This window comes from Semicossyphus pulcher, unplaced genomic scaffold (genome assembly GCF_022749685.1).
Source record: "Semicossyphus pulcher isolate SPU_LCO1_2020_fin unplaced genomic scaffold, fSemPul1.0.p SCAF_6, whole genome shotgun sequence".
Taxonomy (NCBI): Eukaryota; Metazoa; Chordata; class Actinopteri; order Labriformes; family Labridae; genus Semicossyphus; species Semicossyphus pulcher.
In genome coordinates, this window is record NW_027211737.1 from 4,236,741 (window position 1) to 4,254,139 (window position 17,399).

At 42.8% G+C, this 17,399-nt stretch overlaps 1 protein-coding gene across 1 annotated transcript in view; it reads left to right on the top strand.

Annotated features, from left to right (window-relative positions):
- The window catches only part of cacna1ba (calcium channel, voltage-dependent, N type, alpha 1B subunit, a), a 141,687-nt gene that overhangs the window by 43,340 nt on the left and 80,948 nt on the right, over nucleotides 1-17,399 (top strand). The window contains exon 6 of the mRNA XM_069682367.1: nucleotides 3,492-3,679. Coding sequence (XP_069538468.1) covers nucleotides 3,492-3,679 — 188 coding nt within the window. The remainder of the gene's footprint in view (nucleotides 1-3,491; nucleotides 3,680-17,399) is intronic.

The following is a 17,399-nucleotide window of genomic DNA, read 5'->3' on the forward strand; positions in this document are numbered from 1 at the left end:
CAGGATACAAGTGCAATGTTAAGAGTGACTTAAAGACAGAGCAGCAGTCACACACAGACAGGCCTTTGCCGTTTTCTGACAGTGTGCAGAATTAGCTTTGGCTAGTTTCTTTTCAGTGACAATTTCCAGATGTATCACGCAACGATGCTGCTAATCTACTTGAAGAATTTAGATACAGAGAGGCTGAATAAATTCTGTCCAAAACTCCCTGCCTAACAGATCCACACTGACACTCCTCTCTGCACAGAACACTTTAGGGACCTGCTATATGAAAGCTGTGACGCAGTGCATGTATTATTTAGCATTCAACTTCAAGCCTACTTTAGTGTGTTCATTGTGCAGCTGTAGTTTGTAGGAAATGATAACATTCAAATGTAATATTGGTGATGAGTTTTATGTAGAATAAAAGATCCATCAGACCACATGCAAATGCAAACACGCACGTCAAAACAGATTTATACAAATAAGGCTCTAAAGATAATAAAGATAACATTACCATCAGCAGGTGTGTTGTCCACCTACCTACCTTGTGAGGATGTGTGATGACAATCTCTACAATGAATTTGTTTCAGACAAAAAAAACTTTTAACAGGACATAATGGGAGAAACTTTACGTGCACAGCTGTTGAGCAAGCCTTCTCATGAAAGACAAGCAAAAGGTGTACTTATGTGCAAAGTACACATAGTGAGATGAAACTATGAATATAGAGGATGACAACATTAAGTACATAAAATGAGAATATGGGGCTCTGGTTTAGCTCAGTGGGTAGAGCAGGCACTCCAAAGGCTGCAGTCCTCAACGCAGCAGCTGCTGGTTCGACCCTCGGCCCTTTGCTGCATGTCATTCCTGACTTTTTTCTTCCAATATTTCCTGTCTCTCTTCAGCTGTCCTTTTTCATAAAGGCAAAATAACAAAATAATTAAACACTGCCTGGCCCCCAAAAAAGTCACACACTCTTTTTTAAAATTTGATTACGGTACCCATTGGCTGTGGCGTCGTTTTGTTTGTTTGTGCAATGTCCCAACATTTCTGTCCAGAGTCGCATACATTTTTTGCCAAGATCTTGTATTGATGATGGGACAGTCGGGCTGCTGCTGTGTGAAGTCTTCTCTTGCTGCTTCATGGGGTTATGGTCTGGACTCTGTGGTTGCCAATCCATGTGTGAAAATGATGTCTCACGCTCCCTGAAACACTCTTTCACAATTTGAGCCCAATAAATCATTGGCATCTTGGAATATGCTCATGCCATCAGGGAAGAAAAAATCCATTGATAGAAAAACCTGGTCATTCATGTCATCAGCCGACCTCATTTTCTGGCCACATAACGTTGCTGAACCTCGACCTGACCAACTGAAGCAACCCCAGATCATAACACACTTTGGCACTAGGCATGATGGGTGCATGATGAGTGGTTTTCTTAAGGCTACGCGGCTGTTTAGTCCCAGTCCCTTGAGTTCTCTTCACATTGTGTGTGTGGAAATGCTCTTACTTTCACTATTAAACACAGCCGTGAGTTCGACTGTTGATTTTTTAACATTTGATTCCATCAAAAGTTTAAGCGATCGCTGGTCACGATCATTCAAGATTTTTTTCCGACCACATTTCTTCCTTGAAGATGATGGTTCACCACTTTCTTTCCAGGTTTTAATAATGCGTTGGACAGTTCTTAACCCAGTTTTAGTAGTTTCAGCTTCTCCTTAGTTGTTTCTTTTCCCTGATGCAGGACAACAATGTCACCCTTCTGAAACAGAGTCACATCTTTTCCACGACCACAGGATATGTCTTCCGACATGGTTGTTTCAGAAATGAGAAGCTACTCACTGCATCAGTTAGGGTTAAATAACTTGTTGTCAACTGAAACATATTAATCTCCATCACTTCACACACACACACACACACACACACACACACACAGCAGCGAGCAGGAAGCAAGACACGGGAGCACGGCTTCAGTCTTGAGGAGTACGTGGCTTTATTAGACACACAGCCTCACTGTACAGTCGTTCTGTTATTTTCAGTTACCGATAACACTCTCCGCTGATCTGCTCTGATCCCCGTTCACTCTCGTAATGCACACACTCACTTCCTGTCTCTCTCACTCACTTGCTCCACCACCTACACTCACTCAGCTTTTCCCAAACAGAGCTACGCTTCTAGTACAACACGAAGCTCGCGTGGGTTGCCAGGTTGAGGACAATTTCAGTAAATATACTACATATGGTTTCTTTAAGTTGTCACAGGTGAGCTTAATCACCTGCTGCAGTGAGTGGAAGAGCTGCACCTGTAGAGCACATGAGAGAGAGACACACGGAAACACAACACAAAATACACACTACTGCACGTAACAATGTTATAAAAACACAGTCAAGAAAACACAGAGAGCAAAATATACAAAGAGCCCAGGTGGATATATCAGACAGAGAGGTATGTTCATGATGCTTTGTAATTTAAAGTCTTTCCAGAGTATCTTGTTAATATTGGAGAAATGTCAAGAAAAAATACATTAATGAAAATATTATATCAACTGGCTGAAATCATTTCAAGGGCATCCAGTTATTTATGACAATGAAGAATGAATGTACAGAAGAAATAGAAAATAATATAACCATTCAGTTTGTAAGATGTGAATCCAAAATGCTTCCCTGAGTTATCAAAATCCTGTCATCCCTTTTTATTGTTTTTTCAACTTTATGTTTATTGGGAGTTAAACAAACACACGTTGCAGTTATTACAACATTTTCTTTAAATTATGCAAAGTAAACTTCCACAACTTGTAGTCAGTATGACTTTGCTTATCTTTTCTGTCCCCCACTTCCCAGTTCACCTGCCATCTCACCTCTGCTTTCATCTACATCCGTAGTTGAACACATACCCCTACATATATACCTCTTCATCTCTGCCCTCATCCCGTCCTCCACCCCCTCATCCACTCAACACTTCCATGAGACAGCCACGGTGACCACCGATCTGTCAGTCTCAAAAAGACCATTCCATTGTGTAAATTCTTCTAATTACTAACTGCCATGTGTCTAAGGTTGGAGGGTCTTATTTAAGCCGGCTCAGTGTTATTGCTTTCTTGGTATATCTTTCTCCTGCTCATCCCTACCTCTGGGATGACCCCAAGGCAGGCCGGCAATGGATCCCGAGGTAGCTGAAAACCAAATATCTTGTCCGTCATCCCTTTTGAAAGTCAATGGTTTGAGTTAAGATTAAAGAGCATCAGACGAGCTGTAATTGTTTGACACTCTGGATAAAACTGGAAATGACATCAAAAATACTCGAGTGTTACCGCCCTGTGTATCGTGTAGTTGAGAACATATTTTATACATAAGTTGGCATTTTTTCGGTATCTTAGCACGAGAGGAGCTTTTACATAATACATCCCCAGCCTTCTCTAAAAATACCTTTGCATGTTTGTGTACTTGTGTGTCTGTGTGCGTGTGTGTGTGTGTGTGTGTGTGTGTGTGTGTGTGTGTGTGTGTGGCTGCAGGTGAGCAGGCAGCAGATTTCCCCTGTGGTCTGGAGGCCCCGGCGAGGACCTGCCCTAACGGCACCGCCTGTAAGGAGTACTGGATCGGACCCAGCTTCGGCATCACTAACTTTGACAACATCCTGTTCGCTGTTCTCACAGTGTTCCAGTGCATCACCATGGAGGGATGGGTGGACATCCTTTACAACGTGAGTCCACGCACCTAAACCACACCTGGGCCCTAATGTTTCTGAAGCTCCATGCCTGTTAGGGGCTGGGGTTTCATGTGGACGGGGTTTTGTGGAAAGTCAATTTTGTGTGTCTCCCCAGATATGATGTTTTTTGGGCTTTGAACCTACCTGGGAATGTTTGACGGGTTCTTCCCTCAAATGACGTCCGTATTCATACTTTTCTTATGTGATTATGAGTCAGTGTAGACCTTCCCTGGAGCTACACTACACTTTGACTAGGCTCAATGAAACTAGCTACATTTTAGTCTGGTAGAACAACGACATCCAAGATCTATTAGTGGACAATCCTCCCCTCACTCTTCCCCTTGTGGACATGTTTGTTCTGCTGTGGTGAGAAGGTCTGCTGACAATCACATGATCTGATGAGAAACAAAGACATCCTCTGGTTTTATGTCCCTTCTGCAGAAGAGGTTTGTGTGTGCAACCTCTCCATTTTAATGAAGGCCAATCTAGGCTGTACGGTGGTGCAGTGGTTAGCACTATCGCCTCACAGCCAGAAGGTTCCTGGTTTGAATCCCATCTTGGAGCGGCATTTCTGAGATGGAGAGAGCTACGGGACCTGAAAGGATTATAAAGTGATTTAAGTGAGTTAGACAGTTCTGCTCGACAGGTAATTACCCCAACTTCATTTCTGCTGTATTTGTTTTCAGAAAATGTCTCCACATTGCTCAGATGTCTGCGGTTACTGTGATGTTACTTTGGTGTTGCAGGCGGGCTAACGTTAGCTTGTTACCGCTGCTGCTTAGCGTTGTTTCATGGCGGGGTGGCTAAAAATATCTCTGTGAAGCGCCCAGGCAGTGTGACCGTTTTAGACTTCCTCCTGATAGTTCTGTGTGCCTGTGCTCTCACGGCTAAATGTCCTCAACATCAGTGTGTTACTGCTTTGTTGGCTCTGTTTTTTCCACAGTCTCTGTTAGCAAACTAAGTGCTGATGGTTTTGCTAAATAGAATTAGCTGTAGATTACTGTTCACAGCAAAAACACTTTTTTTCCGCTGGTTTGATGTGTATCTGCTTCGATAATGTTGGTGGTGTAATACAACGGCTGCGGTTGTTGTCATTTCACGTTTTTACCGGTGTGTCCACCATTGTATATCTGGCTTCTTCGGTTGCTGTGCTGAGCGCCGCGGAGAGAAAGGGGGAGGGACCTGGAAGTTGTGATCTTTCAGTCCGCTCTCTTCTCCATCTTACCGACTGCAGCTTTAAGAGGAACGTTTTAGTTTAAAGGTATAATAAGTAGGATTTTTCCTGCATTTTGTCAACAACACATTCAAACTGGGCCCCTCCTCCTGGGCTCTTCGTCACCAGAAGCTCACTCTCAGTCTCTCGTGTGACCACCAACATCACGGTTACCTTTGTGCTAGCATGCTAACCGCCGGTTACCGTTGCACTAGCATGCTAACCGCCAGTTAGCTTGTCCTACCCGGTTTGAGGCACCTACCTGTCCAACAGATAAAAGGCCAACTCTGCGTCGCTCTTTTGCCATGTTCGCTGGTCTGAATGGGGCCCACTTAATATGAACCACTCCCACACTCACCTGTACGCTGTGATTGGCTCAGGGAACCACAACAGCGCCCTGTGCAAAATGTCCCGTGCAAAGCAAAACAACAGAATAGATGCAAAGGGAAGGGTCTCACAAGGGTCTGCACACACACTCACCACCACACATGTATACAGGCCCATAAGTGATGATTTATATTAAATTTGTAAAAGTCTATATTTTATTTTTTTAAGAAAATCCTACTTATTATACCTTTAAGTGTGCGCTGTATTTTTAATTTTTGTCACCACTTCACATTGGCTTCAGGCCGCCCTTTCCCTCATCACTGTCTTTCTCTGCACAACGGCCCTGTATACCTTTGCATGCAGTGCATGTCCCCTCCTAACAGGGGCCGTGCTGACTGTTATCTATCTACAGTAAGTAGTAAACTTAATATTGATTAGTACCTCATGCAACCCCACTTCAAAAAGCTCAAACTATCCCTTTAATGTAACAAGCATTTCCCGTACTGCTCAGTGGCTTTAACACATATGCAGTTGATGAGCCACCTCTGATTTATGCACAGTTTGCAGCATCATCCAGCACAAAGGAAAAAAATGTGATAAATGTGAAGTTAAGACCCCGTCTGTGGACAGCATGTATAAAAGGACATGTTAGCCTGGCCTGTGCATGATTGCTGAGACACTGTGCTTCTCCTCCTGACTGCCCCCCCTGCTCCTCTCGGGGATGATTAGAGGAGCATAAGAGCCTGCGGAGGATGACTCACACGCAGCCACAGCTCCATTAGGACCAGCAACCTCACTGCTAGCATGAAACAAATCATAGCGCTCTGCCATTTGCATAAACTCAGGCTTGTATTGTACCAGGGAAACAATTATGTAATAGGTTAAATAATTAAACAGCTGTAGTGGGAGAAGGATGTGTGTTTATCAGTGTGAGTCGTGCTGAAACAGAAACACACAGAGAGAGAAAGGAGGGAGGCAGAGAGCGATCAATAGTAGTTTGGTTGCTGAGAGCAAGAAAAGGCGTGGTAGGCGGAGGACGCTGCTCTTTCATGTCGAATAATTGTTTCCTCGCTGTAACAGAAACACATGTATTGGATACAAAAACAATGATGCTGGACAGAACTCAAAGTGAACTCTGCAAAGGGAGCGTGAAAGCAGATTAATCACAAACCATTGTAAAGAAAAGGTTTAATGTATTCACATTCTTTGATTGCCTCTCCATACTGCAGTTGTATTGTCAGTGACAGAGTCCGCCTTTTCCCACGCTAGAATGGGAACTCTCCCGTGTTATTGTTTAGAGTTTCAAGTCATTGATCGACACCAGTGTGTTCCTCTCCCGAAGCTCTGTCACACCTTTATTTGTTGTATGAGGGGAAATCCAGTATTTTAAAATTATTATTATTTATTTTAGTGTCTAAAGGACTGCTAGCTAAAAAACGTTTTGTATTCGCTCCAGCTGATTGCTTAAACCAACAGCCGAGAAACTGACGTCCAACAACATTACAGTAAATCCCCACAAAGATAAATCTGGACTTTAACAGCGCTTTAGTCGCCAAATGTGGTTGATGAACACAGTATGGTCTCTGCACGGGTCTGCAAAGTTTTGTGAAGCTGCACACAGTCATTAGGTCAGCTGTTGTCCACAGAAAATCACCGTCAGTGCATAACTTCTTTAGGAACCACACATTTTATATCGCTTATATCCAAATGACCAATGACAAGTATGATCAGATGCTTTACTGAATATTAACTGCGTAATTAGCAGAATTTAATTCTTAAATAAGAAAAAGAACCTGAGCACAACCACAGTCAGGAAGTGTTCTTGTTTCTGTCAGTAGTACGGTACGGTAGCTAACAATCTGCTCTAAAACCTGCTCAGACATTTCAACTTGAGACAAATCCACTTGACGCTGTGTCACGAAAGCCGCTGAGAAAGAGAGCTGTGACTCGGCACACACAGATGAAAGGGCGCTCCTCCGGGGGATGAAATGAACCAAGAGATGACAGCGTTTGTTTTGCAGACGTATCTGGAGGGGAGAGTTTCACTTCCCTTTGATCTGAACACACGGTCGCTTCTCGTCGCTGCTAACTGGACTGTAAACAATGCAGCGCACGGAGAAGGAAGTCTTGGCTGGAAGTCATTTATTGCTAAACACTGGCTACACCCGAATCTGTTAAGTGTTCGGCATCACTCCCAGAGGCTATATCATCAGACTGTAGCTGATGGGTTCAGAGATTATTAGAGTACTAAATATTTAGACTTCCTATATTCAACAGTTTCCTTTTCTTTTTCTGCTGGATGCCCTCATTTTACCTTTGCTCTTTCAGCTGATGTTCCTGCTTGTTATGTTGGTTTTGGTTCACTTTCACCTCCCATTAACATCTTCTCCTTCAGACATCTCTAAGATTTAAGACCTTTGCTCCATCAGTATCGGCTGCTGTCGTCATTCTCATGATTAATAATCCCCATTAGACTGAGATGTTAATCCAGAATTAGTCCATACAGGGCAGGAGGGTTGGAGGGGTTAAGACCACTCCTTCATTCATCATCAGACAGCTCCTCTTCCTGTCTGCTGGATCGCTGACAGACAGGTAATATGCTCTGACCGCGGGCACAGGTTGCTTCTGGTGGAATATGATTGGTGGATCCTCTGATTGAATTGTCGAGGGAGGAGTGACGGCTGTCTCATTTCCTGCCGCTGAGGGACCCGGCTGCGTCCTCTTCATCAAGAGCGGCCATCCATCATGGCCGGACGGGCTGTTCGTCTGCCAAAGCTGGGAGTCTCTGATGGGGATGGAGGGCAAAACTCAGGCTGTCAATTCCTCATTAGGAGACCCCGAGACCTCTCAGCCATAAACTGTGGTTTCTGACAGGCATGTTGCCTGTTTACAGCTCTGTGTTCAGAGAACATTTCACTAATCACCTACACATTTGAGATGAACACACAGAACAGTGAGAACTTTGGATTAGACAGAAAAGAGGGATTAAAGCAGAGTAGGTTTGGTGTTGAATCATCCAAATAATATTGATTTTATATCTCAAATAACCAAATTGGATACTAGCTCATGTGTAAGCCTTGAATTAATATATCTGTTACTGTTGTGGTACAAGCCAGCATCTTGCTTCACTGTAGTTTTTATTTTAGCCATCACACCTGATTTCTCTTGCACATGTTTAATTGATCCAATTTACACCTTGCAACATTTGTCTTGCCTGTTTTGAAACAATGCATTTATATGCACATTGAAGAGTTATTGGTTGTTTCAGTTGTTAGCTCTCTTCAAACTATGGCTGTATCCGACTCAGCAGTCTTTATGTGTTTAACAGTGCCATTTCTCATAGAAGAGGGCACTGTTTGCTTCCATTGCCTTTCCCAGTGCTTGTCAGGGATAGTTAGGGTCAGTTGCATGAGCCCCCCCGTGACATAATATCCACTCACCTGTAAACAGCAGGCAGACTTTCAGATGATATCAGAGTGGAGCTCTGGGGAGCAGGTTGTTTACAAGGCGGCTGGAGCACAGCAACAACAAGATACACTGCAGACCGCTCACTGCTGCTTGTCTCCAGTTCTGCTGCTTCCCCCGCCTCTCTGTGTCATCTCAACCTGCTTACAGATATGTCAAGTGGAGGGTTCATTGCAAAGAATACATTCCCTTTTATGAAAAATATAAAATACGAAGGTATAAAGTATGCTAAAAGTCAGGTATCACAGTTTTTAAACCTCAGCCTCAGGTCAGCTGCAAGAAACACATCATTGTGTGCCCAGAGAGTTGTACGTTTTGGGAGGTGATATTGACAATAAAAATGCTCCACTGGTAGAAAACTCTACCGATGGAGAGGTTTGTTCTTCACTTTTGGGGGAGCTGTCACGTCATGTCATGAGCGCCTACTTTGCAGCGGCAGTTTAGAGTGGAAGAGTAAAGATAAGATAATTCTGTATTAATCCCCACAGGGGAAATTGGGTTGTTGCAACAGCACAAAGACAAGTAGCAAGAAGGCAATACAAATAGAAAGTAAAAATAGGTAAATTAAATAAAATAAAATAAGAGGTAAATACAACTGGTAAACAAAAGTGAATAAGTGACATGGTATGGGATTAAGACACATGCATGGGTAATAGTGGCAACACTGAGGGACCTGTGTCTCCTCAGGAAGAACAGCCTGCTCTGTCCCTTCCTGAAGAGGGCATCATTGTTGTGGGACAAGTTCAGTTTGTTGTTGATTTGGACCCCAAGGTACTTGTATGAGTCCACCCTCTCCACTTCCTCTCCCTGGATGATGACTGGGGCAGGGGACCTCCTGTTCCTCCGATAGTCCACCACCAGCTCCTTGGTCTTGCTGATGTTGAGCTTCAGGTGGTTGCTGTTGCACCATGTGATGAAGCTCTCCATCAGTGCTCTGTACTCCTCCTCCTCGTCATCGATAATGCATCCAACAATGGAGAAGTCGTCAGAAAACTTTTGGAGGTGGCAGGAACCAGAGTTGAACCGGAAGTCTGAGGTGTAGAGAGTGAAGAGGAATGGTGCCAGAACAGTTCCTTGAGGTACGTCCGTGTTGCTTGCCACCACCTCAGAGGCACAGCCATCCACTCTAGCATACTGTGCCGGTCAGTGAGGTAGTCCAGTATCCAGGCTGTGGTGTCAGGGTACAGTTGCATCACCAGTAGCTTGTCCCTTAGAAGGCAGGGCTTGATGGTATTAAAAGCACTGGAGAAGTTAAAGAACATGACTCTCACAGTGCTTCCCTGCTTCTCCAGCTGAGAAAGGGACTGGTGCATCAGTGAAGGCATCCTCCACACCAATGTGCGGCTGATATGCAAACTGCAGAGGGTTAGCAGTGTCCTCAGGTGCCAACAGCCAGCCTCTCAAATGTCTTCATTACATGTGACATGAGTCTGGAGAGCTCCCTTTCCACCTCAGCTCAGCAGCAAATTCTGGGTCTCCTTCAGCTCTGGCTGCAGCCTGTCATCTGCTTCATCCCATTCCACATCTCCTTTGTTCTGTTCCATCTTGGCCTCAATCCTCTCCTTGTAGCTGTTCTTGACCTCTCTCAGTTTCCTCTTTAACTCATTTTGGACACCCCTGAGCTCCTCACGATCATTAGCCATGAAGGCCCTCTTTTTTCTGTTGAGAAGGCCTTTAATCTCCTTATTGATCCATGGTTTATTGTTGGGGAAGCAGCACCTTTTTAGATGGGACAATGGTATCCTCACAGAAGTAGTCTGTTATGCAATGAGAGAGACCCTCAATGTCATCTCCATGGTCCTCCTAAAACAGCTTCCAGTCTTTGACATTAAAGCACTCCAGGAGGGACTCCTCTGTGTCCTTAGACCAAACCTTCACAGTCCTTGCGCTAGCCGCCTGCTGTTTCACCAGTGGCCTGTAGGTGGTTTCAAGATGGATCAGGTTGTGGTCAGATTCTTCAAAAGGGTGTGGGGGGTGGAGAAGACCTGTATGCCTCCTTCACATGGCATACAGGAGGTCCAGGATTTTATTTCCTCTCCTTGCACAGTTCACAAATTGAAGAACAAGCTATTCCCGTCCTTGTCCAGCATCAGGTCAGACATCCATAACAGAGACGCTGCACAGAGACGACCGATCCACCAAACTCCCAAAGACACACTGAAATTACCCATGATGCACCAAATTCAGGTAAAGAACCGGATTTTAAGTCTTAGTTTGATGCAAAGTTTGTACATGAGCCTGAAAGCAGCGCAAAGTGGAACTGAAAGCGTTGCTCTCTTTATTTATGTGAAAATACAATAATAAAATGTTGTCCCTGAAATGAATAAATAATCCTGATCTCTATATTGATCAAAATAATACTGATTAGCATTTTGGACATAATCGTGCAGCCCTAGGATGAAGCATGGGAGAGAGGACCAGAAATATTAATTCACCCCCAGTTCTGCTGTTGTTTCGGCACTTCTAAATGTAGGCGGATAAGGTGTTTGTCCCGCCCCTCCCTGAATGGATAAAAAGTGATTCTTTGTGAGTCTTTTTTTAACTCACTGCGATCAAATAGAAATAAAAGCAGATGGTGTTGCCCAGACTTTAGTTGAAGTCTTAACAAAACTGGTTTGTATGAGTCAGTACCTGTTACTGTCTGCTCTGTCTCAGCCTCTGAGGCAGTATGGGTGTGGTGTACTGCTGTTCAATTGATAGCTGTCCTAAAGCTAACACTTTTAGGGGTAGAACAGGGCTGCTAATGGCTTTTCTATTGCCTGGTTTGCTCTCTCCATTTTGTTGGCCAAGATCTGAAGCAGCCTCACTCGACACCAGCTAATGCACTGATACACTCTAACCCTCTGCAGCCTCTTCCAGCACACAGCTACATTATGACTGATGATTCAACCTTTCTAACACAACACCTCCATGTAGGGATTCACTGGAGGAGGTGTCATCAGATGGTCCAACCCCTTCCACTGACTCCCTCTGCCTTCTTTGTCATGAATTAGATCGCTGGCCATCGTCTCCACATTAACTACTTAAACTAAAAATGTTCATTTATATGTTTTACGTCATGATGTTACAATAACTGTTGACCTTTACTGCCTGTTGTGCTATTTGATTTGTTCATTATTTATTAGTTTCAGTATGAATGTGTAGGACAACATAAACACACATTACTCAGTTTCTCAAGAGTTCAGGTGACAGATGGAGTCAGTGAGTTACAATAAGTTTGTGTTAATCAGGTGATTATGGGCCGCAAAACTTTTGTTATCGACAAAATACAAGGGAGATTAGAAGTTGTCAGTCAGGACGATCACATTGATCATGACGATAACAGACAGAAACAGAAATTGAGATGCCAAAAATGGAAGATATTAAGATGAGGAGGAGGATGAACAAGAGGATTGTCAGACCGAGGTGCAAAGGACATCCAGCCAAGACTTCCTTTTCCATGCGCTCCATTGTTTACAGTCTAGTTAGCTAACTGAGAAGCCAGCGTGTGTTCACATCAAAAGCGAACTTTTCCCTTCCAGATACGTCTGCAAAATAAAGTAGTATTAGTAATATAGATTAACTGGCAACCCAACAAAGAAAATAGTCTAGTAAGTAAGGAGTGAGACAGATTAGTTAATTGAAGACAGGTGAGCAGGGTGGGGGTCAGGACACTGATGGGCTGATTGGAACAGGGTACAGATGTGTGCATAGAGATAGAAGGGAAGGTCAGAGGCTTTCTGGTGGACAACGGCAAGGAAAGATGGGGACGTGGGAATGTGAGTAGAGCAACAGGGAGACAGTAGCTCAGGTGCTAGACCGGTTTATTGGTTGTTTCATCCCCAGCTTCTCCTGTCCTCGTGTCAAAGTGTCCAAACACGCTCCAAAAGCACGAAAGAAAGAAAGAAGAAGAAAAGCGTGCCTAGTAACTTTAGACAAGTGTCTGTCACATGAATAAAGTAATAATAGAGCTTTATCGTGGAGACGAATCCACTTCAGACAGATCTCTCAGGCTATTCCTGGGATTCTTTCATCATCTTTAAATTCTTTATAGAAGCTGAGCTACGACTTATCTGCTCACTTGGAACACTTATGCAGAACTCTGGTAAAGATGAGAGAGAGAGAGAGACAGAGAGAGAGAGACAGGGGTGGGGCTTCATAACAGCAAGTATTACCTCTGGAAGCATCAATAGGACGTTTAATAAATCAGTTATGTCACACACACACATACACACACAAAACAGGGTTCAGACTGTAGTAGTACAAACCCTTTCAGTTTTCAGTCACTGCGTTTCCGTGATGATAGATTCACATAAAAATGTTTCTACCGATCATATTAAACAGTTTATCTTTATTATACCAGCTGTCATGTCCCCTTTGTAGTTTTTACAGTGTACTCTTAAAATTCAGCTCGGAGCAGCTGTCTCCACTGCTCTGATTGGACTATTGACAGAAGAGGTTAAATGTTTAAAAATAGCTCAGTGGGGAGCAGAGATGGATGATGAGGCTGTGCAGGGCTGAGACTCTGTGTCTCTGTGTCCTCATGGGAATCTATCTGAACTCTGCATTCGCAACGTATAAGTTTTGGACAATAGATTTCACCTTCCCCCATAAAGATATTGTACATATCGGCTCATACATTTCCAGGGAAACTTTGGCGCACTTACAAACCTGCATCCTCAAGGGCACATTGAGAAGTCCCCGAGCATCCAAGGCTGAACAAATTCATCCATTGCCTTATGTTTAATTTCTGTTGACTTACTGTAAATTGGTTTGGTTTGGGGCTGCACGGTGGTGCAATAGTTAGCACTGTCCCGGTTTGAATCCATGTTCTCCCCGTGCATGCGTGGGTCCCCTCCAGGTACTCCGGCTTCCTCCCACAGTCCAAACACATGTTCATTAGGTTCACTGGTGACTCTAAATTGCCCGTAGGTGTGAATGTGAGCGTGAAAGGTTGTCTGTCTCCATGTGTCAGCCCTGTGATTGACTGGTGACCTGTCCAGGTGTTACCACACCTCTCGACCAATGACAGCTGGGATAGGCTCCAGCCCCCCGCGACCCTGACAGGATAAGTGGTATAGATAATAGATGGATGGATGGTTTGGTTTGCAAACTTCTCCATACAGACTACTGTGATTCACAGTTTAATGGCTTTGTCCATGAAAATATAAACAGATGTAAAGCAACACGTATAACAGTGTAAATGTCACAGTGCCAAATGAATAACATCTGAGTTGAAGCACAATTAGAACAGTGTAACACAAGATGTGCCACGTCACTCATTTTAGCGCAGCCTGCTCTTTTGATATTATATCTTCTTGGAAGATAGAAAAGTTTTTTTATGAATGGTTTTAGACTTTAAGTTAGAATTGGCTTTATTTCTTAATACCTGCAAATGATAACAGAAACATTTTTCTCATGTGTAATGAGGGATAATTTTGGTCATACTTAAAGTTATAATCTTGAAGATTTTCATGTAAATAAATGATTGAGCCTATGGCCCACTGATGAAAGCCTTTGCATTTGCAGTATATAGTATTATTACAGACTGGGTGTCTGTGGCGACATTCGCAGAAAAACTCACAAGCGGCGCCCAGGTAGTGACGCGTTTTTCATCAGCCAGCAGTGGTTGGTCTGTCAGAGAGGGTAGGCGGAGCTAAGCGGTCTCTGCAAGTGTTGCGAGTAAACAGTAATCTACTACGGCTGAACAAACAAAGAAAAGATGGATGACTACAGATACAACTTCAACAATAAGAGAAAATCCAAAGAAAAAGAAACAAACTCGACTCTCAGATGAAGCAAACAGTCTGAAAAGGAAAGCGACCGTCAGCCAGGAAAAAGTCACACACACAACACTGTCTGGATATCTGGGAAGCGTGCTCCCACAATTACCCTTTATCGCCATGGGTGCCGTCAAAGAGAACGAAACTAAGATCTTTGAGATGATCACTTTAAAATTAAAAGTCCAAATATAGAATAAAAACCAGCAAATTAAATTAACAATAATTTCTACTATACTACCATGACTAATGAGGCTGTAATTAATGACCCAAAAAAAAATTAAAAAGCAAAAAAAAGTTTGTTTGCTTTTACTATTTTAAAATCAGATTTAAACAAAGATACTGTAGTTTATAAAACGTTGCTGTACTCTCAATGACTCTTATTTCCTTTAAAATCAGGAGGATAGCAACGTATTTTTACACGGAGGACTGTTTTTTACATGGAGCTAAAATTGCAGCAGAAAAATTTGAATGCTGCCACTCAAAATAAGGACCTTCAGACCCCTCACTGGTAAGATATCTCTTATTCTTTCACTTCAAATTTGTCAAACCCGACACACTGCTGGACTGAACCTTTTATCTTTGTACACGTTTCTGCCTTGATGCTGAAACACTTCTCCTTGCCGTGGTGATTCTGTCATTCTGTGCTTTTGATCCACTAAATTTAAACTGTATATACGATTAATACATCTTGGCTTTTTGTTTTTTTCTTCATTGTAATTTTCTAGTTAAGTTTACATTTTTAGTGATGTTGTGAAATAAATTAATCATCAATTGAGGTTAATGTTTAAATGTTATAACATGTTTTAAATATTCGATTAGAATCAAAGCAGCAAACTCTGCACATCTTGCATTAATAGTGTCAATACTGTTAAAAACGGTTCTGAAAGTACTTTAAAGGGATTACAGGGTGAGGAACTTACATGTTATTCATTATAATTGTCAGTAATATTGTTGGTGATATTGAATAAAGGCCTGACACAACACAACAGGGCGAACAAATGAACGACAGAGTCGAGTAAATTATGCGATGCAAATATGCATTGTGATAGTCTTAGTAGTATAGTCGCATAGTAATAACAGTATAAAATCAAACCTGCAGTATGTGGACCCAAAGTGTTCAAAGAGACTTTGTTAAATATCATAAACATCTCTTTTAGCGTATAGCTGCTTGGGAGCGATAGAAACATTTCCCATCAACAGCCTCATTTCACACACCTGAGTCTGCTTTATTAATGACAGACTCGCTGATTGCCTCAAGTCTCAAACTGCACCACCTTCTAGTTCTTCAAAAAGAGAGCCCCCTATGGTATCCATGGAAACAAGTGATGTTATCCATGTGTTACGTCTCAGTCTGCATGTTATTCCGTCTTGGTCAAAAGCCCCTGCAGACTTGAAGTGATGACAGTGAATGCATCAGTATCTGAAGTCATGGTCAGAATTCTTCACCAACGACTAACGCCACCCACAGCATGAGGAATAATCCTCTGGGAACATATAATAGATATCCACATCATGAATGATGAAGAGGAATGGGAGTTGCTGACAGCAGAGCAATAACCAGCTGTGGCAACCTAATCCAAGCTCTGCAGCTGCAGACGCCATAATCTTGTTATCTCACATCCTGGAAGTTTGGGTCAATATGACCCCCAGCAGGAGACGATCAATCTCAACAAGTCGTATAAACTGAAACAGATTCTCCAGTCAGCTGCAGCTGCTTTATCTGACACCGTTAGTACTGTTTCATCACACTGGCCCTGTGTCTGCGAACTCATCCTAACATTAATAAAATAATAACCTGTTTAATAGCATACAATGATGCACAGTTTAGTTCTAAAGCAGGGATACTATACATATATATATATATATATATATATATATATATATATATCAAATTAATGCCATTAAAACAAACATTAAGTTCAAACAAGTGAATTGAAAATATAATGTGAATAGACTTTTTTTAGTCAAGAGGCAGAAAACCTGGATCAAGTGCTGCACTGATTCATGCGGTCATGTTCACCTTTTCACACCTCATCTAGTATCTATTTATGAATGTAGAATCTGTAGGCAGATTTTCGGACAGAAAGTGTTCTGGTTTTTGTTTGTGGTACGTTTGTAGTCCGAGTACTATTGACCAATCACATATCAGCAGGCTGTGGCATATTCAGAGAAAAAAACAGTTCGTGGAGCGCAAAAGCAGGCGGAACGTAATCCATCATAATGACATCACAGCTCCCATCAGGGTCATCTGATGACGATTTAGCTTCTAAGTAATGTCTATAGACAGACATCTGCCTGCTAACAGCTAACCATCTGTGAGATCAAACATTTTAACTTGAGACAAACCTGCTTGACGCTGTGTCATGAAAGCCGTTCAGCGTTTAGATTTCCCGACTTCCTTGAATGCATCATAAATGATGGCTCCGACCTCTGTTCAACAAACTTGTCATGTTAAAGTAGTTTTCTTCTCCTCTTGAGGACAGACCTGACAAAGCTTCATGTTGTTCCTAATCTGCATCATGATGTTGTTCTTTCAGCAAACTGAAGAGCCGTTAATTAAAGTCGATCACCACAAAATCTGTTTCTTTTTCGGCTTCATCCCGCTGAAGTCAGCCAGAGTGCAGCCTCTGTGTAACTTACTGTTTAAACTGAGACTCAGCACAAACAGATGAACGGGCGCTCCTCGGGGGGAGAGAGTTTCACTTCACTTTCTGAACACACGGTCGCTTCTCAAGCTGCTAACTGGACTGTAAACAACGCATCGCACGGAGAATGAAGTCTTGGCTGGAAGTCGTTAATCTAAACACTGGCTACTCTGGAATGCCCAAGATTTTCAGCGTTGCTCCCAGAGGCTTCAGACTGTAGCCGATGGGTTCAGAGATTGCACCTCACCATAAATGAAAATCTTCCCTTTAATGCGAATTAGTAGCTTTTAGCTAAGTAGTCT